The 25,741-nt window shown below is 41.2% G+C and overlaps 2 protein-coding genes across 18 annotated transcripts in view; one reads left to right on the top strand and one right to left on the bottom strand.

Moving 5' to 3' along the window:
• Positions 1–198: 198 nt before the first annotated feature.
• Positions 199–9,098, bottom strand: ERI2 (ERI1 exoribonuclease family member 2). Of its 8 annotated transcripts, none has more exons than XM_033217809.1 (10): positions 8,943–9,093; positions 8,254–8,485; positions 6,120–6,187; positions 5,950–6,033; positions 5,313–5,440; positions 3,733–3,889; positions 2,827–2,927; positions 2,480–2,561; positions 1,797–1,885; positions 199–1,605 (listed from the first exon to the last, which is right to left on the bottom strand). In XM_033217809.1, exons 5-10 carry the CDS (start codon positions 5,334–5,336, stop codon positions 262–264), a joined length of 1,797 nt encoding a protein of 598 aa, XP_033073700.1. In that variant the 5' UTR covers positions 5,337–5,440; positions 5,950–6,033; positions 6,120–6,187; positions 8,254–8,485; positions 8,943–9,093; the 3' UTR covers positions 199–261. The 8 variants fall into 8 exon arrangements, with proteins under 8 accessions (XP_033073700.1, XP_033073701.1, XP_033073697.1 ...); XM_033217810.1 differs by having other exon boundaries at positions 5,950–6,028; XM_033217806.1 differs by lacking the exon at positions 8,254–8,485 and having other exon boundaries at positions 8,943–9,098.
• Positions 8,980–25,741, top strand: part of REXO5 (RNA exonuclease 5) — a 46,140-nt gene continuing 29,378 nt past the window's right edge. The window contains exons 1-7 of one of the 10 annotated variants that reach the window (XM_033217795.1): positions 8,998–9,084; positions 9,488–9,627; positions 14,908–15,039; positions 16,174–16,286; positions 17,919–18,045; positions 19,110–19,206; positions 25,457–25,597. In XM_033217795.1, coding sequence (XP_033073686.1) covers positions 9,490–9,627; positions 14,908–15,039; positions 16,174–16,286; positions 17,919–18,045; positions 19,110–19,206; positions 25,457–25,597 — 748 coding nt within the window. In that variant the 5' untranslated portion in view covers positions 8,998–9,084; positions 9,488–9,489. Of the gene's footprint in view, positions 9,628–14,907; positions 15,040–16,173; positions 16,287–17,918; positions 18,046–19,109; positions 19,207–25,456; positions 25,598–25,741 lie in introns of those variants that run through there. The other 9 variants (XM_033217796.1, XM_033217794.1, XM_033217799.1 and 6 more) reach the window with 9 other exon arrangements.

Below are 25,741 nucleotides of genomic sequence, written 5' to 3'. Positions count from 1 at the left end.
ACTGCACTCCAGCCTGGGCAACAGAGCGAGACTCCGTCTCAACAAAAAAAAAAAAAAAAAAAAAAAGAAGGATCATATTATTGTTCTTATTTATATGTAATAATACTGTTTACAAAAGATTACATTTGTGGTTCCCGAAGAAAATATGATAAATTCAGTAAACATTAATACATAAAATAAAAATAAAATAATGTAAGATGTTATCAGAATACTCATGTTTGAAAATTCAAGGAACAATTAGGATTCATACATGAAAGGTTATCAATTCCTCATTGAAGGCCTGAGTCTCAAAGAATTTTTGGTGGAAATACTTAAATTTCTGTCACAAATATGGCTCGTTTCTGGTGAATTAAATGTGACTCCCCCTGTGGAATGAGATGGAACCATGCTGTTGGCTCTTTCCTTTTGAAGTGTTTGTTCCCATTTGAAATAACCACAACATTTTCTGTTTTCTTGGTATTTCCCAATAGGGCAACAATAGAAGACTTTCCCGTGGTTTGGTCCATTATTAGAAACGACAAGTCTCTTAGATCTTCGACCACACTTGCATAAGGGAGGTGTCATTTTCCCACTCTTCCAAGGCTCTTGTAGGTTAACTGTAGAAGTTAATATAGATGGGAGATGCTTCCAGGAAGAACTTCTTACTGGGGAGCAATCAGATGATGTAGGCTTTTCTTCATGAATAGTGAAGGGTTGTTTTTTTGCTGGTGGGAAAGCTTGGGGACTGCATGGATTCCTTTTGGTACCACCTGAAAGAAAAGAATGTTTCCCCAAAACTAAAGGATGAGACATATTGGCATTAACTCTGTTGAAGGTACCTGATTTGTGTTCAGGTAATTTAAAGGCAGAAATATCTGAACCTGGATCTTTGGCTTCTTTTACATTATAAATAGTGGTGTGAGGACTCTTGTACACAATAGAGTTAGAAGTCTCAGATTTTTTAGGAGTTTCCTCTATGTCTCCAAAGTTTTCATGACTTGGCATTTCCAATTCTTTCAAAACCATTAATCCTTCTCCAGAATTAAATGAAATCTCTAAGTCTGAGTCACTAATGGGAACTGTATAGTCTATGTTTTTCTCAGGCTGAGACGCTGGCAGTAAAACCACATCCTCCCAATCAGCCAACATAGGTAAACAGTCCAGAGTAGAGCTCATTTCCAAATCAGAAACATGATGAACAGTTGGAATGGTGGTAGAAACAAGTACCAATTCTGAACCAACTGTTGAAGACTTAGATTTGGTATTAAATGCAAGATGTTCATTTTTTCCTTGCTTTTGCATATAGATAGGTGAATTCAAGGTAGGAGACTGCAACTGCCCCAGAGAAGTAGAGGACTTAGTATTAAAAAGAGATAAGCAACTTTTGACATTGTGAAGACTTGCTTTTACATTGTTCTTTACTTGTAATTGATCCTGTTGTGCCTTTATAGGAGAATTTGCACAAATTGACTTCATTTGAACTTTTTCATGAGGATTTATTGTATTTTTAGGCTCATTATTATATATGCTGGGACCCTGGATGCTAATGGTACAGGCAGACATTTCTTCAACTTGATTTATATTCAAATTTCTGGCCAGAATGCTGGAATTCTTCTTAGTGGGAACCTATGATTCCACAGACAAATGCAACAGCTTTAGAAACTGCATTCATAATTTCTTCAGTATACAGTTTATGACAAAAAAAAGAAATGTCATTGATTTATAAATGACTGCATACATTAAATCTACATTTCAAAGAACGTATGACTGTTTATGAAGTTTGAGATGACAGAATAAAGAGGCAAGACACTACTAACCTTGTTCAACGATCTTGTAATTTTCATCACACAACCATCTCTGATCATTTTCCAAGCAAGAAGGGCAGTATTCCGAGAATCGTCCAACCCTGAGGATATAAATATCAAACACTGAATTTAGTGGTACTAGTACTATTTCCTTAGTACTAAAGAAATAACATTAAAAAAACACCACTTGTGCAGAAACTGGAACATAGTTTTAGTTTTATGACCCTTTACTAATTTTAATAATGATAAACTGGTCTTGGAAGTGGAAGGCTATGGCAGCATTACCAATGAAAGACAAGCTCATCCATATTTATAGAGGATATGAAAATGTATTAGACAGTCTCCCAAAATGTGGCCAACGTTTCATAGGAACCAGGATTTGTGAATAATCTAATAGTCTTGTTCAGTTTTTTCACTAGTCCATTCTATTATTTGAGCACTTGTTTAATCTCCATTTGATTTGGCTCTTTCTTTTCATTCTTTTTAGCAACTAGAAAGCCACTAGATGGCAGTGCATCTTACAGTAGTTTATGAAAGTGGTAATTTGAAAGTCTTAGAAAACACAATGTGAATTGTTTAGGAGCTTTTTTTTAGGCTGAAGATATCCTTTACTAATGACATTACCAAAAAATGAAATTCATATGAAATATTTTTTAAAAGTCAAATGGCTTACATAATTTTTAATTTATACTAACCAGAATGTTCTCGTCCTGAGAATTCTATTCCTACGTCCTGCAAGGCACCACTTAGTCCTTTTGGTTTTCTCCTATAGAAAAGCTAATCAAATAAAATAAGATATATCTAAAAATATATTACTATTTTAAAGGCTGTGTATTAACCACTTTTCATAATTTTTAGTTCTATTAGATTTAGAGTGTGCTCGTTTTTTGGTGTGTTGTTTTTAAATACTTTAAGAAATGCACTTATGTGACCAGTGCAAAAGAAAATATCTTATTTGTAGAAACCCATGCCCATGTGTAGGATAAAAGTTAATCATTTTTCAATAGAAAAAAGTAAACATGCCCCGATTTTTGACCGTTACCTTGTAAGTTGCTCTGAGATCAATCCAAGAATTTAAAAACACAGGTTTTAACAGCTGTTTTCTTTTACACTCATACTCCAGGCAAACCCCCAAGTCCCAGTCTGCATTAGGTACATTAAAATGGAACAAAGTCAATGATGCCAGCATTTTTTACCTATGCTGCCACCATTTACAAATAGAATGCTGTAAGATCATATAAAATAGAACAGTAAGATTTCATTGCTCTGCTAATATCTAAAAATTATTCACTTTATATAACTATTAACAAGTTAGGATTGATGACTAAATTTCAAAATGATTTCTTAAACACTCAGTAAAACCTTATTTCAGAAAGAACAGTAAGATGTTAAATTACAAGGACTATATTTTCTATATTCCAGGAAAATATTAATGTTATTGAGAAACGAAACATTTTGTAGTAACTGGAAACCAAATATGACTATCAATGCTATGCTATCAATAACACAGTATTGTTATCAATGACTATTAATAGCAATGCTCTAACACAGTCATACAAAAAACCTACTTTAAATGGCTCATTTTTTTTCTTTTAAGTGTCAAAGCATAAAAGCAAAGGATGTTGAGCTGATGAAGACTCTGTAGAAAAGAGCATGAGAAGAGTGTTCACTAAATCATCTTTGCTTAATTCATAATAGTGGAACTCTAGAAAGATTTTTTATTTTAAGTTGAGGCTTAATATTTTAAGGTATTCCAAAAGGTTAATTTTAAAAAATATGTATGAATTTACTTTTCTTGGCTAATATCGGCTAGGCATTTAAACTTTTCTTCCTAGCTCAGAAGATTAACAAATATAATTCTAGGTTAGCAAGTATAAAACTAGAAAGAAAGAATTACACAGTGGTAATGCTACCCATTTGTGATTAATAGGTATAACTTATTTTTTACCTGACCAAGTAACAAATGCACATAATTTTACTTCAGAAGTAGAAGGCTCTGAAACCCCAGTAGCAAAAATAATGTTCTTCTGTTGCTGAATCTTATGAGTCCATTTACAGAACTGAGATAAGCAAATCTTCAGAGGGACTCCTTCATCAACTTGAGCCTGAGTAGAGTCACAAAAGCTGAATTCAACAATCAAATTCCATGATTATTTAGCATGTTTTATAAATGTGGAGAAAGATTGTTTTAAAAGAATCAGAAATGCCAAGTCATGAAAACACAGTGTACTGTGGGAAGATATAACAAAGCGGTTCTAACTGGAGAAGAGTTTATTTAGTGGAAAGAGGTAAAAACACATGGGAAAGAAATTATATTTAGAACCCACCAAGGTAAGAAAGATTGATAAAAACTAAAATCACAGAGAAATATGATCATTAAGCCCAGACTGACAGAAATGAAAGATAAATTTTGAGTCACTTAATTTCCATAAAATCAATTTGATCCTCATTTTTATAACACTATTCTTCCTTTGCTTTTTATTTATTTATTTAATTAAAAAAAAATTTTTTTTCTGAGACGAGGTCTTGCTTTGTTGCCCAGGGTGGAATGCAGTGGCAAGATCTCGGCTCACTGCAACCTCCACCTCCTGGGTTCAAGTGAGTCTCCTGCCTCAGCCTCCCAAGTAGTTGGAATCACAGGTGTGTAACACCATGCCTGGCTAATTTTTGTATTTTCAGTAGAGATGAGGTTTTGCCAAGTTGGCCAGGCTGGTCTCGAACTCCTGACCTCAGGTGATCCACCCACCTTGGCCTCCCAAAGTGCTGGGATTACAGGCATGTTCCTTTGCTTTTTAAATCGAGTCCTGAGGTGGCTCACGCCTGTAATCCCAGCACCTTGGGAGGCCAAGGTGGGCAGATCACTTGAGGTGAGGAGTTTGAGACCAGTCTGGCCAACATGGAGAAACCCTGTCTCTACTAAAAATATAAAAATTAGCCAGGTGTGGTGGCATGTACCTATAGTCCCAGTTACTCAGGAAGCTGAGGCATGAGAATTGCTGGAACCCAGGAAGCAGAGGTTGCAATGAGCTCAGCCACCTTACTCCAGCCTGGCCGACAGAGCATGACTTTGTCTGAAAAATAAATAAATAAATACATAAATCGAGTCTTGAATCTAGAATAACACTAATCTTATTTATTTATTTACTTATTTATTTATTTATTTTCAGAGACAAGATCTGCCGCCCAGGATAGACTGAGATTATACCTCCCTGCAGCCTCAAACTCCTGGACTCAAGTGGTCCTCCCACCTCAGCCTCCCAAGTAGCTGGGACCACAGGCACATGCCACGAAGTCAGGCTAAATTTTCTTTTTTTTTTTTTTTTTTGTAGAGATGGAGTTCTCACTATGTTGTCTAGGTTGGTCTCAAACTCCTGGCCTCAAGCAATTCTCGAACAGCAGCCTGCAAAGTGCTGGGATTACAGGCATAAGCCATCATGCCTAACACTAAATAAATCTAATTCCAAATGGTATAATAGCTTTTACTTTCTTTTTGAAACTGACCTCTGAATTTGAAGATTTGCATCATACCTGCTTTATGCCTGTCAATTCCATGCAAAATTCTGAAAGAATTGGATGTTCCTGAGGTTGAACATAAGCCTGGAACTCAGATTCAATCTGTCCAGTTGATGTGTTCAGCAACACTGCTGGAAATTCAACTAAATGAAAGAATAATCAATTGACAGTTGAATAAATAATTTTTAAATTAATCCTGTAATCATCCTAAATCAAACATGTTACCATTTTAACAACCAGTTTTCAGTAAAAGCATATTAAAATGACCAAAGCAGTGTGACATAAAGGTTATAATAAAGTTATGCTAAAGAATAAATCAAAATATTGAAGTCATAAGCATGTTGTCTTAAAAGAAAACTCAATATAATTAAATATAAAAACCATATGGAATATAAAATTTACTTTTTTTGCAAAGGTTTTTTTTTTCAGTTTCTATGCCATTGAGGTGTTGTATGTAATATAAAACAACTATTTTATATAATAACACATTTAGGTATTTGGGATTTTGCTCTTTTTTATTCAACACAGGTTTTACATTAAATTACCAATGCACAGACCATCCTGTTTTCTTAAACTCTTGGCTGATTTATATCTATAAACTTTAAAGTGACTCATCTAGTGCCAGCTTTGGCCATTCGTAGCCCAGACTTACTTATTTCCTGGCTATGGTGGCGCTTCCCATCATTCCAGCATGTGGATTCAAAATCAATGACAATTAAGTAGTCAAACAACTGCTCTGCAAAAGATCAAGTTGTTCTTATGCTTTACCAGTGCTGAAAATGCAAAGCTACAAAACGCAAAGAAACAAAGCATACTACTCACTGGATTTGCTTCTTCCTAGATTTCCATTTGCTGGAGCAATTGACTTTCTCCTAATTAATCCAAGCTGCCTAAAAATGTGAAGCAATCCATATATGATCAGCAAACTCATTCACACTCCTGTTTGAATAGGCTATCAGACTAGTGGTACTGGGCAAGAATCTCATTATTTATTGTGACTGAGGGGAAATTGAACTGGACTTTGGGTTTACCTGCATAGGCCTCGAAAGTATATATTTGCAAATTAGGCTAATTTGTTGGTTTTGTTTTTGAGACAGGGTCTCGCTCTGTCACCTAGGTTGCAGTGCAGTGGTATGATCACCGCTCACTGCAGCCTCAGTCTCCTGGGCTCAAGCAATCCTCCCACCACAGTCTCCTGACTAAGACTATAGGCGCGTGCCACCATGGCCCACTAGCTTTAATTTTTTTTCTTCTTTTTTTTTCTTTTTTTGTAAAGGCAGGGTCTCACTATGTTGCCCAGGCTCATCTCAAACTCCTGGGCTCCAGCGATCCTCCCACCTCAGCCTCTCAAAGTGCTGGGATTACAGGCCTGAGCCACTGTGTCCAGCCAATTTACACTAATTTTATGTTACCCTTATTTTACAGTAATACTGAGGAACTTATTTGAGTTCCTACAATCATTTGATTGTACAGGTAAAAATGCACTGAAAATCTTATTTTTCCCCCTGCATTTTTTAAGCTCTTGCTATGTGTACAGTGCAGTTTTAAGAAGACAAGACAATGTAGGACATGGTTCAGTCTTCCAGCTTAAAAATCTGGGTAAAGAAACAAAAGATAGGGCCAGGTAAAGTGGTTCATGCCTGTAATCCCAGCACTTTGGGAGGCCAAGGCAGGTGGATTGCTTGAGCTCCAGAGTTCGAGACCAGCCTGAGCAACATGGTGAAACCCCGTCTCTATAAAAATTATAAAACCTAGCTGGGGCATGATGGTACACACCTGTAGTGCCAACTACTCAGGAGGCTAAGGTGGGAGGATTGCTTGAGCCCGGGAGGTGGAGACTGCAGTGAGCCGAGATCACGCCACTGCACTCCAGCATGGGCAACAGAGTAAGATCCTGTCTCAAAAAAATTAATTAAATAAATAAAATAAAACGAAGAAAAAAAGAGACGAGTTTACTGAGGTTTAAGTGCAAGTAAAACAAACTACTTGGTATTAGTAGGTAGAGTTTTAACTAGGCAGACACCTCCTGTAGTTTTCAGTGTTTAAGAGAGGGAAGTGCCAGGATTTGGGAATAATAAATATCATTTATTAATTGCTTACTACATAGCAGGTACTAAACTAAGATGACAACCTCCTTTATTCCTCAGCAAGTGTGGTAGCTAGAAACTTTTCCTACCTATATTTTATGGATGAGAAAACTGATTCTTAATTTGCCAAGGAACATAGCTTTGGTATGTGAACCCAAGACTGTCCAATTCTGAAGCTCATGCTATTTGCTAATATATTACATCCTTCTAGTAATCAGAAATATGCACAGCACATCCAGGAATCAGGGAGGACACAATGATTAATTTTATGAATTAAAAGGATCACTAGGCCAGGCATGGTGGCTCACGCCTATAACCCCAGCACTTTGGGAGGCCTAGGCGGGTGGATCACCTGAGGTCGGGAGTTCGAGACCAGCCTGACCAACATAAAGAAACCCCGTGTCTACCAAAAATACAAAATTAGCCGGGCGTAGTGGCACAAGCCTGTAATCCCAGCTACTTGGGAGGCTGAGGCAGGAGAATCACTTGAACTAGGGAGGCGGAGGTTGTGGGGAGCTGAGATCGCACCAGGGCACTCCAGCCTAGGCAAGAAGAGCAAAACTCCGTGTCAAAAAAAAAAAAAATAAAGATAGAAAATGGGTTTGTAAAAAGTAAAGTAGAGGTTCCTCTTCAAAGACTTCCTTTCCTGTCTAATTAGGAATAAATAGTAACTTCTCTTAGAGCAAAATTGATTCAAAGACCTGTGCTAACATTCTTAAATATCTGATAGCCATAATAAAGAAATCAATGTACTTTATGTGCTTAGCTCCCACAATTTAGCCTAAATATTTGCCCTGGCATGCTTATACTGGTCCAATCAAACATTAGGTCATAGCCTGTTCCTCTTCCTTTTTTAAAAGTGTTTTTACCTTTCTCAGCATTCCAACAAGTTACTTCCTCCTTCCTTTGTTCTCCTCTACCTTTGCCTCTTCTAAAAAGTTCTAAGTTGCTAGTCAGTCCGGACAAACACAGAATGTGAGGTCCCGTTCCAGCCAATGGAAACCAGACACAGCAGTAGGGTGGACGCGCCACGTTATAAATGACCCTGTCTCCTTTATTCAGTGCACTCTCCTGGCAAAACTGCTGGCAAGTGTACCTTTTCTGCAGGAAGTAAAAATGACCTTACTAAATACATTAAATTTAAGTTCAAGTTCTATTTCTTTACAGCACCGAGGAACGAGCATTTCAAACAGGTTGAACACCTTGATGGGTTCAGTGTGGCCTGCCTGAGACCTCCAACTAGTCTGCAGGGCACTGTCACGTCCAGTCGTTTCCCGAGGCCTAAAATGGGCAGGCATTGGCTCAAGGCCACACAGTCAAGACCCCAGGGTTTGTAGGCCTCCTCCTGTCACCCTCGGGTAGAAAGCGGCCCAAGGCTGAAGACTGCGGTCCAGAGAGGCGCCTTTCCAACCATGCCAGGGACGGCAGGTCGCAGACGCCGGGGCTGCAGGTAATGGAGGCCGTCACCGCAGATGCCACCTGCCGTGCCCTGCTCTGCCGCCCACGCCAGCGCCGAACCCGGAGCTACCCGTCCCCCACCCGGAACCCCCTCGAGTACCGCGCGAGCCGCTTCGTCGCCATTCCCAACACTCGCTGCTGTTCCAAGTCCAGCTGCCGGAAGTCGCTCGACTTCTACTTCCGTTCCGTTCAAACCTCCCGCGAGGCTGAGAGGGCGGTTGTTGTTGGCGGCTGTGGCTAAGGTGTGGACAGCCTCTGCTCCCCACCCGGCTTCTCTTCTGCGTTTCCCAGGCTAGGGAGGGGGGAGTGGTTTTAGGAGGGGAAGCTGCTCGGCAGCACCTCCTTCTTTCTTTGCCAGGCAGACGCCCGTTGTAGCCGTTGGGGAACCGTTGGGAATCCGGTATCCGATGCGGACGGTAAAGCCGTTTGGGTTAGAGCGGCGCGGGTGTCCAGTCCGCGGAACGGGGAGATCGTTGGCACCTTTGCTTTTTTAGGGGGACGGGGATAGTTCGGTAAAGTGAATTGAGAAGCGGAACCGAGGGAAGTTGAAAGCCGTCAAGCCCGTGCAGCTCTACCGCTAGGAGGCGGCACGCGGGGGATAGGGGAGCTGGAGTTTCCCCAGCTCTAGCTGATCTTTCTCCACAGCCATGGAGCCAGAGAGGGAAGGGACCGAGAGACACCCCAGGAAGGTCAGGAAAAGGAGGCAGGCCCCAAACAAGCTGGTCGGGGCGGCTGAGGCGATGAAAGCCAGTTGGGATCTCGAGGAGAGTCAGCCCGAGGCCAAGGTGAGCAATGGGGAGCCCAAGCAGGCGGCCTGAGGCGGTTTGGAGCTCCCGGACCCTTGCCCAGCCGCCGTCGGGTGCCCTGGATGCGGGCTGGGTCTCCACCCTGGCCTCTCCGAACCTGATCCCTGATCATTAAAATAGGAATGAGTGTACTATCACCTTCCTGACACAAAGCTGTCATTGGCGGTTTAAAACTGGGAGAGTGAGTCGGCCGGGCGCTGTGGCTCATGCCTGTAATCCCAGCACTTTGGGAGGTCAGGAGTTTGACACCAGCCTGGCCAACATGGAGAAACTCCTGACACACACACACACACACAACCAGCCAGGCGTGGGGTGGGCGCCTGCAATCCCACCTACTTGGGAGGCTGAGGCGGGAGAATCACTTGAACTCAGGAGCAGGAGGTTGCAATGAGCCGAGACCACACCATTGCACTCCAGCCTGGGCAACAAGAACGAAATTCCGTCTCAAAACAAAACAGAACAAAAAAAACTAGGATAGTGGGCCGGGTGCAGTGGCTCACGCCTGTAATCCCAGCAGTTTGGGAGGCCAAGGCCGGAGCATCATTAGAGGCCAGGAATTCGAGACCAGCTTGGGCAATATAACAAGGACCCCATCTCTTAAAAAAAAAAAAAATGGCACAGTGCCTGGCGCATAATAGGAATGTTCGTCCAACAAATATTTATTGCCATCTTCTCAGTGCCAAGAATTGCTCTATGTTCTAGCAGTATCCCAGGGCACAAAAATACAATTCCTTGCCCTCCTGCAGTTTACATTCCAGTAGGGCAGGGGTCCCCAACCCCCTGTGCACAGACTGGTACCTACCTGCCTGTCCATGGGGTCCCCAACCCGCTGTTCACAGCTGGCCTGTTAGGAACCGGGTAACAAAGCAACAGGAGGTGAGCAGTGGGCGAGCGAATATTACAGACTTAGCTCCACCTAGGCATTAGATCTCATAGGAATGCCAACCCTATTGTGAGCCTTATTGTGAACTTTGCATACGAGGGTTCTAGGACTAATGATAAATGTAATGTACTTGAATCATCCCGAAACCATCCCCCCAGCCCTTCTCCCAGTCGGTGGAAAGATTGTCTAACACAAAACCGGTCCCTGGTGCCAACGGTTGGGGACCGCTGCAGTAGGGGAATAAAAAGGATGATTATCGGCCGGGCGCAGTGGCTCAGGCCTGTAATCCCAGCACTTTGGGAGGCCGAGGCGGGCGGATCACGAGGTCAGGAGATCGAGACCATCCTGGCGAACACGGTGAAACCCCGTCTCTACTAAAAATACAAAAAAAAAATTAGCCGGGCGTGGTGGCAGAGGCCTGTAGCCCCAGCTTCTCGGGAGGCTGAAGCAGGAGAATGGCGTGAACCCAGGAGGCGGCGGAGCTTGCAGTGAGCGGAGATCGGGCCACTGCACTGCAGCCTAGGCAACAGAGCGAGACTCCGTCTCAAAAAAAAAAAAAAAAAAAAGGCTGATTATCGCTATCATCCCTACCATTTATTGAGAACTAAATATACTTCATCCCTTTAGTCGTTCATTGGGCTTTTTTGTTTGTTTTTGTGTTTGAGACAGGGTCTTTGCTCTGCTGGACTCAGGCTGGACTACAGTGTTGCGACAAGGATCCTCCTGTCTCTGCCTCTTACAGGCATGAGCCACTGCACCCAGCCATTCATTGGTTTTTATTGTCTGCCATGTGCTGGGGCACTGACCCTAGGTGCTTGGGGTACATCAGTGAATAAAGTTCACTGCCCTAGTAGGTCTTATATTCTAGTGGGCATAGACAAGTGATAAAAATAAGTTATATAATATGTGACAGCGGGATTAGGGATGTGATTTTTTTTTTTTTTTTGAGGTGGTCTCACTCTGTCGCCCAGGCTGGACTTGGCTCACTGCAACTTTCACCTACCAGGTTGAAGTGATCCTCTCACCTCAGTTCCACCAATTAGATAGGATTACAGACGTGTGCCACTGCGCCAGCTAATTTTTCTTTTTTTGTGGAGACAGGGTTTTGCCATGTTGCTCAGGCTGGTCTTGAACTCTTGGACTTCAGCGATCTGTCCACCGTGGCCTCTGCAAGTTCTGGGATTATAGACATGAGCAACTGTGCCTGGCCTTTTTTTTTTTTTTTTTTAAAGAGTGACAGGGTCTCCAACTCCTGGGATCAAGAGATTCACCTGCCTCAGCCTCCCATAGTGCTGGGATTACAGGCATGAGCCACCACACCCAGCTGAAAAATTTTTTTTATTAAAGTGGGATTCCAGTTTTTTTGCCTATCGAATTTGCAAAAAATGTTTAATGTTCATGTGGTAAGAAGTGTAAGGAGACTGACAATCACATATTTTGTTATGTTGAAACAATCTCAAACTTACAGAAAAATTGTAAGAACAGTATCAAAACCTTCCCTCAACCAACATTTGAAAGTATTTGCTGACACAATGGTCTTTTTCCACCCACCACCAAGATATTTTATTATATATTTTCTATAAACCTACATAATCACAGTGCAACCATCAAAATCAGGAAATTAACATGGATATATTACGATCATCTGCTCCTCAGATGCCATCCAAGTTGTCTGTAGTTGTTTGAATAATCCTTTTAGCAATAAGATCCAGTCTAGAATTGTGTTAAATTTAATTGTCATGTCTCCTTCAAACAGTTCCTTAGTCTTCCCTTGATATTCATGACTTTATTGCTTTTGAATAATCCTGGGCCAGTTATTTTGTTGAATGTCCCTTAAATTAGATTTGTCTGTTTCTTCATTGATTAGATTCAGATTATACACATCTTTAGCAGGAATATCACAGGAGTGATACTCTGCTCCCTTGCAGATTGTACACAATTTGATTTATCCCATTATTGGTGATATTAACTTTGACAACTCGATTAAGGTAGTTTCTACTAAACTTCTCTAAAGTTATCTTTTTCTTTTTGTAATTTTCATTCTTATTTATTTTTTTGAGACAGGATCTTGCTATATTGCCCAGGATAGTCTGGAATTCCTGGGCTCAAACAGTCCTCCCACCTCAGCCTCAGTGTAGCTGAGATTACAGGCCCAAGCCACTGTTCCCAGCTCTCTTTGTAATGTGCTTCCTCAAACATTTTGGGCTTATGCATTTACTTTTTTATCAGTATGAACTCAGTGGTACCTATTTTGTTCAGTGTGTTACTATCTTTGACTGGATTGTGATGCTTTAAATATCCAAGATTTTGTCATTAAGCTAGCTTCTGTGGCCTTTTGACATGACAACACCATTCTTTGAGCACGTCATTACTTTCTGGCACAAAAAGATATTCTAGGCCCATATGTGCTTTCCCTGCCCCAAGCCTGGAATCAATCATTTCTCTTAGGGTACTTGATTCTTTTTAGTGTAGAATGGTATTTTGATTTGGGTGCTATGGCGATGTCAATACAGATGCTTCTCAACTTAAAATAAGATTATGTCCCAATAAACCCGTCGTAAATTGAAAATTCTGTAAGTTGAAAGTGTATACATACACACACTTACATTTAAATATTTTTCTGTATTTTACTGATGTGAATTCACATCAGTATCTCCACTTTAATCCAAATCCAGTACCACAGGGTTCATTCTAGTTTTCTCCTTTTTTTTTTTTTGAGATGAAGTCTTGCCCTGTCACCCAGGCTGGAGTGCAGTGGCATGATCTTTGCTCATTGCAACCTCTCCCTCCCAGCGATTCTCCTGCCTCAGCCTCCTGAGTAGCTGGGATTACAGGCACCCACCACCACGCCCGCCTAATTTTTGTACATTTAGTGGAGATGGCGTTTCATCATGTTGGCTGGTCTCAAATTCATGACCTCAAGTGATCTGCCCACCTTGGCTTCCCAAAGTGTTGGGATTATAGGCATGAGCCACTGTGCCCCACCCATTTTCATATTTGTAACTTCCTTCACTAACAATGAGAAACCCAACACCCAACATCTTCAATATATTTGATCAATCCCTTATTGCTGCCACTGACCCACCCTTACACCCTCTTGACTCTGCTTAGGCTCTGTTACCCTACACTGGCTCCATCACCTTGTACCAGGTCATCTTCCTTTGTGAGCACCCTCATCCTATGACAGGTAGCTGCCACCATCCTCTCACGTTTATACCCTCATCCTGTTCAGGCTTTAAATCCTGCAACAGACCACTACTGTCCGTCAGCATTGATGCCCTCCTTACCCTAAATAGTTTCTGACATCTGATATCTGGCCTCACTGCCCTCCCTTCCTTCCTGTATGGGTGACCTCCTTGTGCTGCTGAGGCTTTGACACCCCACACCTGAGCACCCTCCTGCATGAATGTCCTGGTCTTCTGCTCCTAGTCCTGGACTGTCTCCTCTGCAGGACACCCTCACCCAACTCAGGCTCTTGACATCCCATGCCTGGCAACTAGGGTTACTCACCGCCGTATAGACTCCATCTTGCTCAGTGTCACCTTATTAATTTCATGTTTTTATTTGGTAAAAACAAACAGGCATATTCTTTCAAGAGTTCATTTGAACCGGCAATTGATCCTAAGAAAGTAATTAGATAGATACACAAAGGTGGGCCAGGCGCGGTGGCTCAAGCCTGTAATCCCAGCACTTTGGGAGGCCGAGACGGGTGGATCATGAAGTCAGGAGATCGAGACCATGCTGGCTAACATGGTGAAACCCCGTCTCTACTAAAAAATACAAAAAAAAAAAAAAAAAAAGATATACAAAGGTGTCTGTACAAGGATGTTCATCATAGTGTTGTTTGTAATTTAAAAAACAAAACAGTGTTATCAATAAGGAATTTTTTCAGATATAAATTTTCAGGTAAATTTAGAAAATGGACTATTATTCAAGTACTAAAATTGATGTGTTTTTTTTTTTTAAACTGATATGGAAAGATACTCACAGATTAAGTTCGGGAGTAGGGAGTTGGTTTCAAAAAAGAATGATTGATAAAATCCACTGGGGGCTATATAGTATAGAGATAAGCCTGCATTCCAGTCTTGGTTCTGTCATCTGTCTGTTTCTCCAATTTATCCGTGAAATAGGGATAATAGTAGTACCCACTTAAAAAGTTGTGAGAATTAAATTATTTAATGCATGTAAAGTGATCAGAACTGTGTCTGGCTAATATAAGAGTTTAACATTAACTTAAGACCATGGGAAGAAATTAGCAATAATATCTGATGTTTATTAAGTACTTGTATCAGGCACTAGCCTCACTACATTGTACTTGAACTATTTCATTCGTACTCCCAATTATTTAATGAGATAAAATTATAATTACTCTCTAGATGAAGAAACTGAGTCCTAGAAAGGCTATGGCACTGGTCCAAGATGATAGAGCCTGGTGTTTGAACTCAGGTAGTATGACTCTAGGACTTGAGCTTCTAATTGCTATACTCTGCTGCCTCGCAGACCAAAAGGAAAGTGGTGATTACCTTTGAGTTGTACTTTTATTTTAATTATCTCTGATGTGACTTTTATTTTCATTTCTCTATTGTGTATCATTTATTTTACACTTCTCTATTATTGAATCTTTTGTAACAAACACGAATTACTTTAATAAACAAATATAGGCTGGGTGTGGTGACTGTAGGTTGAGCGTGGGGGCTCATGCCAGCACTTTGGGAGGCTGAGGAGAACAGATGGCTTAAGCTCAGGACCAGCCTGGGTGACATGGTGAAAACCCATCTCTACCAGAAATACAAAAAAAATTAGTCAGGTATGGTGGCACACATCTGTGGTCCCAGCTAATGTGTGGTCCCAGCTACTCAGGACACTGAGGTGGGAGGATCACTTGAACCTGGGAGGCAGAGGTTGTAGTGAGCCAAGATAGCGCCACTGCACTCCATCCTGGGTGACACAGAGACGCTATCTCAGAAAAGAAAAAACGAAACAATTGTAAGTTCAAAGCCTTTTTAAAGGGATTGGGAGCTTGACTGAACTCTTGTTGCCCAGGGATAAATTCTCATTCATTAGCTTAGGCCACATTGATCTATGATCTGGCTCCTGCTTCCCTCTCCTCATACCTCCACTACTATGCAACATGCACTCTTGGCTCCTTGCCAAGCCATACTACATGTTGAATGTGATGTTCCCGCCAACAGGGTAGACTCATTTTCAAGGTTTAGCCTCAGTATTTTCATCTCAGTAGCCTTCCCCAAACTCTCTGACCCCTAAAGCAGTTAGACTCCTTGTTCTCATACCTTTGTATTAGCACTTACCCACACTATGTTGGAATTAGCTATTGCTTTTTCCTCCTAGTAGAGTGGACTCTTTGAGAGCATGAATTATGTTTTATTTATCCTATTCCTAGCATGTAACCAAGTATATATAATTCAGGTTTTGTGTCAATGATAGTTCAATATTTTATTAATAATGTCATACCTACCACATATTGTTATTTTATACCATCATTTTCAATTAATTAGAACTTCCTTATGTTAGAATATACCTGGATGTTAAAGTAATCAGAAGCTAGAATAATTTAATAACTCACTTTGTTGGTATTCTTGATAACCAATAATTGTTTGCTATGCTCTGATTAATCTTTGCAGAAAGCCCGCTTATCTACCATTTTATTTACTGACAACTGTGAAGTAACCCATGACCAGCTATGTGAATTGCTGAAGTATGCAGTTCTGGGCAAATCCAATGTTCCAAAACCCAGGTATGAGATGAACTTAAATGGTGGGTATTGACCACAGGTTTCTTTTTATTTTCTTTTCTTTTTTTTTTTTTTTTTTTACCTCTCCCAAGGCTCTATCATTCAAACCAGAGATTTCAAACTGGCTTATCAACATTATTTTTTTGCTCTACAGCACATCCTAAATTTTTTCATGATGTCTGCCAAGTGTTAATTCTGGAAATTCCTATATAAAAATCTACCTTTTCTTCTTCTAAAAACTCAAAAATGGCAGCTATCCCTCTATTCCCACATGGCAACAATTTGTCAAAACTGAGTGGTAGTCTCCCCCATTACATGGGACATGTATACTCCAATGTCCTACCTGGCCTGCTTCCCGTATTTACAGTATCTGTCTGGCTACTATAGGTATTTTAGTTTGTTTCACCTGATGCAGACTCAGTTGAAATAACAATGATATGTGAAGAATTCTAGTTAATCTTTTTTCTTTCTTTTACAAATAAAGGGCAAAGAGAACCCAGGCATAGTGGCTCACACCTATAATCCCCAGCACTTTGGGAGGCCAAGGTGGGAGGATTGCTTGAGTTCCGGAGTCTGAGACCAGCCTGGGCAACATAGTGAGACCCAGTCCCTACAAAAAAAAGAGAATCTTACTATTCTGATATTGTTGGTGCCATTATTAAGTGTCTTATGAAAAATGTTTTGTATGTATACAAATAATATACACATCTTTCTGGGAGAGGTTGTTATAAATTGGCTAGCTACTTTGAGAACTATCTTTTCCTTCAACAATTACAGCCATCAGTCTGTCAGTTTATCTAAAACTTTTTTTTTTTGGTAAGTTTTATGTCTCTACTTCAACTACCCAACTTGGCCATTGCAGCCCAAAGCAGCCATATGTAACACACAGACAAATAAGCACGACTGTAGTTCAATAGTCTTATTTACAAAAACGGGTGGAGCAGGATTTAACCTTTTTTTTTTTTTTTGAGATGGAGTCTCGCTCTGTCACCCAGGCTGGAGTGCAGCAGCACCATCTCCGCTCAGTGCAACCTCCACCTCCCAGGTTCAAGTGATTCTCTTGCCTCAGCCTCCAGAGTAACTGGGATTATAGGCACATACCACCACTCCCAGCTAATTTTTGTATTCTTTTTTTTAGTAGAGATGGAGTTTCACCATGTTGCCCAGGTTGGTCTTGAACTCCTGACCTCAAGTCGTCCCCCTGCCTTGGCCTCCCAAAGTGCTGGGATTACAGGCATGAGCCACCGTGCCCGGCCAAAACTGAAATTCTTAAAGCCAGCCATTTGATTACCTGGTTTAAGAAGGACTGCAGAGTAGGTTGGGATCTTAGGGATGACTTTGTTTGATTCCAAACAAATCTTAATCAATAGGACAGTGAATTTAAATGCATTGCGTTTTGCTTGGTATTTTACTTGATTTGAATGCAACAAGAGATCCATTTATCTCTATGGATCTTTATTTGAATTCAGTGCAATAATGGCTGTCTTCCAGTTTCAGGCAGATAGTGAATGATGATAAATTCTATTAACTCTCACGCACTGCTTTTCCTGCTCCTTCTCCCCTATTTCCCCTCTATATGCCTGTAACTGACTTAAGGCCATCTCTCTTAACTGTGTTGGTTTGATTTCTCGGCAGCTGGTGCCAGCTTTTTCATCAAAACCACCTAAACAACGTAGTGGTTTTTGTTCTGCAGGGAATGAGTCAGCTACACTTTTACAGGTTCTATTTGGAGTTTGGATGTCTTCGAAAAGCATTCAGACATGTAAGTTAAGAAAACTTTGCACTAGGGGTTGAGTCTGTCCTCCCATTCTGAGACTAATACGTGTGTCAGGGACCATGCTCCCTGGCAACCTAACTGAACAAACAGTAGGGGATATAGAAAGCAAAAGGACCTTAGAGGCCTCATGTAGATTTGTCTCTGATTTTCTTTGGAAATCTAGGCAAACACTTATTCCCAGGTTATAATCTGTAGCTCCTAGGTTGATATTGTTCTATTTTATTTGGGCTATGGTGTTTTCAGAAATTATAAAATATATATACAAGCTGTGTTTTCTACTTCTCTTTAAAAAAATCACAAGATTGGGCACCCTTAAAACAGTATATGGAACTGAATAGCAGTTGTCATCTTTAAAAAGAGGCACCTGCTTTCCATTTTCCCATAGCCTCTTCCATTTCCTAGTGACCCATTTCATCCATTTATTCCTGAAGGCATTTGAGTTGGTGAGCCCTAATTTAACTTCCCTGGGTCACCATTTTCTTTTTTTGCTTTCATTTATTGAGCACTCCCTGTGTGTCAGGCTCTCTGTTAACCATGGACCACATGCTACACATATCATCTTTAATTATCACAATAGTCTTATAAATAGATACCTTTTAATTTCCATTTTGTACATGAGAAACTGAGTAACTTGCCCAAGTTCTGGCCTCTAAGTGGTAGGGCTGAAATTTAAGCCCAGGTGAACCTGAAGCTGAAGTGCTCAACCTTTTTGCCCTGTGGTACCATCTGTTCTGATGGCAATGGCATGCTTTCCAATGAAATAATAGATTTGGAAGAACTTTGAAAATACAAAGGGACTTTTCTTGTCTAAGTTATACGTTTCTTTAAAGTTTGTCTTTTTTACGATGTATAATCACAGGGATCGGTTAGCGTTGTGTGGCTTCATTTACTTAGTCACTTTTCTATATTAAGGAAACAGTTCTCATTTTAAAATGCTAACAATTACTGTGTAGAACTTTAAAAGCACTGAGCTGACAATAAAAGTCCAGGCCTTTCACAGTATTTTAGCTGTTCAACCATTTTTTTAAAACCTGTTAATGTATTTTCAGAAATTCCGCTTGCCTCCACCATCATCTGATTTTCTAGCTGATATTGTTGGGCTACAAACAAAACAAAGAGCTGGAGATCTGCCCAAGACAATGGAAGGTATAGCTATGATGCTGGTTTGATGATTTGCTCACTCTAAAAGATGTGGATATGATTGTAAGTAGGTTTAACACAACAGAACTCAATTCTAACTAACTTAAGCACAAAAACAATTTTTGTTTGTTTTTTTGAGATGGGGTCTCACTCTTGTCACCCAGGCATGAGTGCAGTGCTGTGATCACACAGCTCACTGCAGCCTTGACCTCCCAAACTCAAGCAGTCCTCCCACCTCAGCCTCCTGAGTAGCTGGGGAACTACAGGCACGTGCCACATTCCCAGCTAATTTTTTTTTTTTTTTTTTTTTTTTTTTTTTGAGAAACAGGGCTCCACTGTGCTGCCCAGGCTGGTCTCAAACTCCTGAGCTCAAGTGATCTTCCCGCCTTGGCTTCCCAAAGTGCTGGGATTATAGGCGTGAGCCACCATACCTGGGCCACAAGAACAGTTCTTTTAAGGAAAACTGGGCAGGTACCCAGGGAGGTTAGATAGCAGGAACCACAGCCAGGGTTCATGCCTCAGAAACCATCTGGTTAGATAGCTAAGGATACCTGGGTATCACTAACATTGGACTGTTATGAATTACTCTGAATAATTTCTAAACTGTCACTGGGTCTTTGTACCCACCAGTGTACAGGTGGGAAGGAAGATCATGTCTTTGACTAATATAAGGGATACTTACTGATACTACTCGCAGTGAAGAATAGGCAGGAGGTTTAGATACTAGCCAGCTGCAAGATTCATGATAGCAGTGTTTTTCAAACTATGGGTTGAGTCTTATTAGCAAGTTTTAGCTAACCTTTTTGGTTTTGCCGGGAGGTGAGTGATAGAATAGTATAGGACTTATCAGAGTTCATTGCATATAGTAAGGTTAGGTATTGTTCAATGATACTGTATTTTGTGTTCAGAAATTAATTGAATAATATCAACCAGTGTTGAAAAAGTAGTGAGGAGTAACTTGATTTCTTATCTCCTCTAGAAATGTGCTTGTATTATCCTCTGTCCTAATCCCCACTTCTAATTTTCTATCTTTCCATTGTTCTCTTCTTCTCATGGATGCCCATTTTTGATCTGCAGTTGTATTTGATTTGATCTGCATTGTATTTTAAACATCTGTGATTAAATCACAGAGTAATCATTATGAGATTCTAGGTTCAAGTAAAAACACCACGTTGTGAAAGAAAAGATGTAATCAGGAAAAAGAAATTTGACATGTTTGAAGAGTACAGCTTGTTGGGCGTGCTGAGAAGAACAGGAGGAGGCAGTGATGAGAGTCAAAGCTGGAAAGGCAGATTAAAGCCACACCCTGCAGGCTTTATTTTTATTTTATTTTTTATTTTTATATTCTGTACCAGCCACAGAGAGACAACCTGCAGGCTTTGAATGCCATGCCAAAAGAATTTGGATTTTATTCTGTAGGCCTTGAGGAGCCAGAGAGGTTATGGCAACTTCTCTTTTTTTTTTTTTTTTTTTTTTGAGACGGAGTCCAGCTCTGTCGCCCAGGCTGGAGTGCAGTGGCGCGATCTCGGCTCACTGCAAGCTCCACCTCCCGGGTTTACGCCATTCTCCTGCCTCAGCCTCCCAAGTAGCTGGGACTACAGGCGCCCACCACCTCGCCCGGCTAGTTTTTTGTATTTTTTAGTAGAGACGGGGTTTCACCGTGTAGACCAGGATGGTCTCGATCTCCTGACCTCGTGATCCACCCGTCTCGGCCTCCCAAAGTGCTGGGATTACAGGCTTGAGCCACCGCGCCCGGCTATGGCAACTTCTCTATCCTCTTAAGTATTTCACTTCATCTTCCCATGCTAAATATCACAGTCCCCAAGGCATAGTCCCTCGCACTCTGATCTTCGTTAATCAGTCTTTCCTTTGGAGTATTCGTCTGTTTTTGCCAAGTTCACCTATTAGTTTTCTTTGAATGACTCCTATATCATTACCTCTAGGTCTGATGCCCTAGCTTGCAGGCCTGCATTCTCAACTGCCTGCTGAATATTCCAATTGCTATTTGGATATTCTACTGTCCTTAGTCATAACATAGCTAAAAGCATTTTTCTCATCCTCAAATAATGGGCTCTTCATATTCCCTCTTGCTGGTGTCATTTTTCTCTAAGACACCAGTGTTGAATTTTACAATTTTCTCTTGGCTCCCTATCCCCAATCTGTCTGCATGCCTAATTCCCTTTGCTCCTATAAATCTCTATTCAGATGTCAATTTAACAGAGACCTTCTCAGATCATCCTATACAAAATATAAGACAATAACCATTTCCTGCCCCAACATTTCCTATCCTTTTCTCTTCCTTTTCTTCAAAGCCCTTATCTTACCTGATATATTACATATTTATTTGTTTATTATCCATATTTCCAACTAGAAGTTAAATTTCATGAGGAATTTTGTTGGTTTTGTGCATTAGGAAATTCCTAGTGGCCAAAACAGTGCCGGGTATATAATAAAGTTATAGATAAATATTTAAATATTTTGCTGGCTGAATTGAGTTATTTTTTCACCATGTTCTACCAGGTTTTTGTGTATGTTTTATATATCCCTTTTCCTCCATCCCTTCCACTATCTTAATTTGGATGCTGGTAACAACTTTTTTTTGAGACAGAGTCTTGCTCTGTTGCCTAGGCTGGAGTGCAGTGGGATGATCCCGGCTCACTGCAACCTCTGCCACCTGGGTTCAAGTGATTTTTGTGCCTCAGTCTCCTCACTAGCTGGGACTACAGGCAGGCACCACCACACCAGCTAATTTTTGTATTTTTAGTAGCGACAGAATTTCACCATGTTTGACCAGGCTGGTCTTGAGCTCCTGGCTTCAAGTGATACACCCGCCTCAGCCTCTCATAGTGCTGAGATTACAGGCGTGAGCCACTGCACCTGGCCTTCTTTCTTCAACATTTATTTTAAGTTCCGGGATACATGCGTAGGATGTGTAGGTTTGTTACATAGCTAAATGTGTGATGTGGTGGTTTAGTACACAGATCAACCAATCACCTAGGTAATAAGCTCAGCCTCCATTAACTATTCTTCCTGATGCTCTACCTCCACCAACCGCTCTGACAACCCGAAATGTGTGTTGTTTACTCCCCACGTGTCCATGTGTTTTCACCATTCAGCTCCCTCTTATAAGTGAGAATATGTGGTGTTTGGTTTTCTGTTTCTGCGTTTGCTGAGAATAATGGCTTCCAGTTCCATCCATGTCTCTACAAAGGACGTGATCTCGTTCCTTTTTGTGGCTGCGTAGTATTCATGGTGTATATGTACCACATTTTCTTTATCCAATCTATCATTGATGGGCATTTGGGTTGATTCCATGTCTTTTCCACCTGCATGTATCTTCATAACAGAACAATTTATATTCCTTTAGAATATACCCAGTAACAGGATTGCTGGGTCAAATGGTATTTCTGCCTCTAGCAGATGCTCATAATTTTTTGGCCAGAATTACTGTAAAGCCCTTTCTAGCCTCTTTCTACTTCATTGTCTTTCTTCCTTCCTTCCTTCCTTCCTTCCTTCCCTTCCCATCCCTTCCCTTCCCTTCCCTTCCCCCCTTCCTTCCTTCCTTCTTTCTTTCTTTCTCTCTTTCTTTCTTTCTTTTCTTTCTTTTATATATTTTTAAAAATTTAGGCCAGGTGCCGTTGCTCACGCCTATAATCCCAGCACTTTGGGAGGCTGAGGTGGGTGGATTACCTGAGGTCGGGAGTTCGAGACCAGCCTGACCAATATGGAGCAATCCCATCTCTACTAAAAATACAAAATTAGTTGGGTGTGATGGTGCATGCCTGTAATCCCAGCTACTCAGGAAGCTGAGGCAGGAGAATCGCTTGAACCTGGGAGGCAGAGGTTGTGGTGAACTGAGATTGCGCCGTTGCACTCCAGCATGGGCAACAAGAGCAAAACTCCGTCTCCAAAAAAAAAAAAAAAAATCTAGAGGCAGGATCTCCCTCTGTTGCCCAGGCTGAAGTGCAGTGGCACAATCTAAGCTCACTGCAGTCTCAAACTCCTACATTCAAGCCATCCTCCTGCCTCAGCCTCCTGAGTAGCTAAGACTTGCAGTCATGCACCATCATGCCTGACCAATTCTTGTTTTAGTAGAGACTGGGTCTTGCTCTGTTGCCTAGGGTGGTCTCAATCTCCTGGACTCAAGCAGTCCTCTTGCCTTGGCCTCCCAAAGTGCTGGGATTACAGACATGCCATGCACCCAGCCTCTACTCCATTTTTTACAAATTTTTGAGGTTGATGTTTCTTAAAACACTGCTTTAATTATGTCACTTCCATTTTCAGGAACTTTTTGTGGCTCCCCATTATGTATTAAATGGTGGATGAAAATTATCTTCTTCTCTCAACTTTGTTTCCTATACTCGTCTCTTGCACAGACCTTTTTTTCTTCATCACCGGTCTACTGCCAAACCAAGTTTACGTTTCTGTCTTACCTGGAATGCCCTCTTCTACTTATGATACTTTGGCTCTTTTCCTCATAAGGACCAACTACTCACTTAGGCCATCTTGAGCAAGTATTGTTTGAAGAAGGATATATGTGGGTAGAAAGCCAGCAGGAACCTAAGTGCCCCTAGTGAAGAGATTTTCTCCAACCCTCTCATAGCATCTACTTATCTGTGTGTGCATTTTCCTCTTCTGACTAGTCAGTTCTCGCTGTCTCTCTATCTCTCTGTCTCTCTCTCTCTCTCTCTCTCTCTCTCTCTCTCTCTCTCTCTCTACATATATATATAGTTTTTTTGTTGTTGTTGTTGAGACAGAGCCTTACTCTGTTTCCCAGGTTGGAGTGCAATGGCACAATCTCTGCTCACTGCAACCTCCACCTCCCAAGTTCAAGCAATTCTTGTGCCTCAGCCTCCTGAATAGCTGGAATTACAGGTGCATGCCACCACACCCGGCTAATTTTTGTGTTTTTAGTAGATATGGGGTTTCACCATGTTGGCCAGGCTAGTCTTGAACTCCTGACCTCAAGTGTTCTGCCTATCTCAGCCTCCCAAAGTGCTGGAATTACAGGTGTGAACCACTGTAACTAGCCCAGTTCTTTATATTTTTTAGTGAAAATTCTTAAAGCAGGCAGTCTGATCAACTGATTTTTCCTTTTAAGAGCATGTCTTGATAAGGAATATCAAGTCATTGGTCAATCTATAGATGATCTCTCTCTCTCTTTTTTTTTTTTTTTTTTTTTTTTGAGACAGAGTCTCGCTCTGTCGCCCAGGCTGGAGTGCAGTGGCCGGATCTCAGCTCACTGCAAGCTCCGCCTCCCGGGTTTTTTTACGCCATTCTCCTGCCTCAGCCTCCCGAGTAGCTGGGACTACAGGCGCTTGCCACCTCGCCCAGCTAGTTTTTTTGTATTTTTTTAGTAGAGATGGGGTTTCACCTTGTTAACCAGGATGGTGTCGATCTCCTGACCTCGTGATCCACCTGTCTCGGCCTCCCAAAGTGCTGGGATTACAGGCTTGAGCCACCGCGCCCGGCCTAGATGATCTCTCTTGAGCCGGGTCATACCCTTAATCCAATCAGTAATGGTCCCTGGTTAAAGAACAAACTTTTGCTGCTTAAATAGGTGGCTGAGGGTGGAGTATATTTAGCTAGAATGAACCGTAAGGGAGTGACAGGCACTGTAAAGAACAGGTTGAATATACCAACTATCTGAATTCTGTGTTTTTTTAAGACTCAGTTAATCTTTTCCTTTCTTGATCTCTGACACTCTAGTGTAAAGTATATTCTTCCTCCTATCCCTTTATTGTTTTAGCTCATTTGGGACTTCATTTTCTCAGTGTTTTTTTTTTTTGTTTTGTTTAGTTTTGAGACAGAATCTTGCTCTGTCACCCAGGCTGGAGTGCAGTGGCATGATCTTGGCTCACTGCAAGCTCTGCCTCTCGGGTTCACGCCATTTTCTCACCTCAGCCTCCCAAGTAGCTGGGACTACAGACGCCCACCACCATGCCCGGCTAATTTTGTTTTTGTATTTTTAGTAGAGACAGGGTTTCACCATGTTAACCAGGATGGTCTCGATCTCCTGACCTCATAATCCACCTGCCTCAGCCTCCCAAAGTGCTGGGATTACAGGCGTGAACCACCGCGCCCTGCCTCTCTGTGTTCTTATAATTGTAATAGATTGCAAGTCCCTAAATGGTTGGGGCTGAGTTTTATACATCTTTTGATGTTCCCTGTGCTTAGCCTATGCAACCTCAGGAGACATGTCTTCTAGGGTTCTTAAATACACATTCTAATATACGTTCAATTGTTTTTCTTTTAGGGCCTTTACCTTCTAATGCAAAAGCCACCGTCAACCTTCAGAATGACCCCATCATTCAAAAGTATGGCTCTAAGAAAGTGGGCTTGACCAGATGCCTTCTGACAAAGGAGGAAATGAGAACGTTTCACTTTCCATTACAAGGTTGGCTTAGGCTTAATCTGATATTGCCAACAATGTAAAAATATCTAACAGCTTATTTAAATACGACTGTTGGAGATTGATTTATCTGGCTGTTTTCTGAATGGCTTATTCTTGTTTCATCTTCTATTAATGAGGAAATATCTT

This window comes from Trachypithecus francoisi, unplaced genomic scaffold (genome assembly GCF_009764315.1).
Source record: "Trachypithecus francoisi isolate TF-2019V2 unplaced genomic scaffold, Tfra_2.0 Lachesis_group10, whole genome shotgun sequence".
In the NCBI taxonomy this organism is placed as follows: Eukaryota; Metazoa; Chordata; class Mammalia; order Primates; family Cercopithecidae; genus Trachypithecus; species Trachypithecus francoisi.
This window is presented reverse-complemented; position numbering and strand designations above follow the sequence as displayed.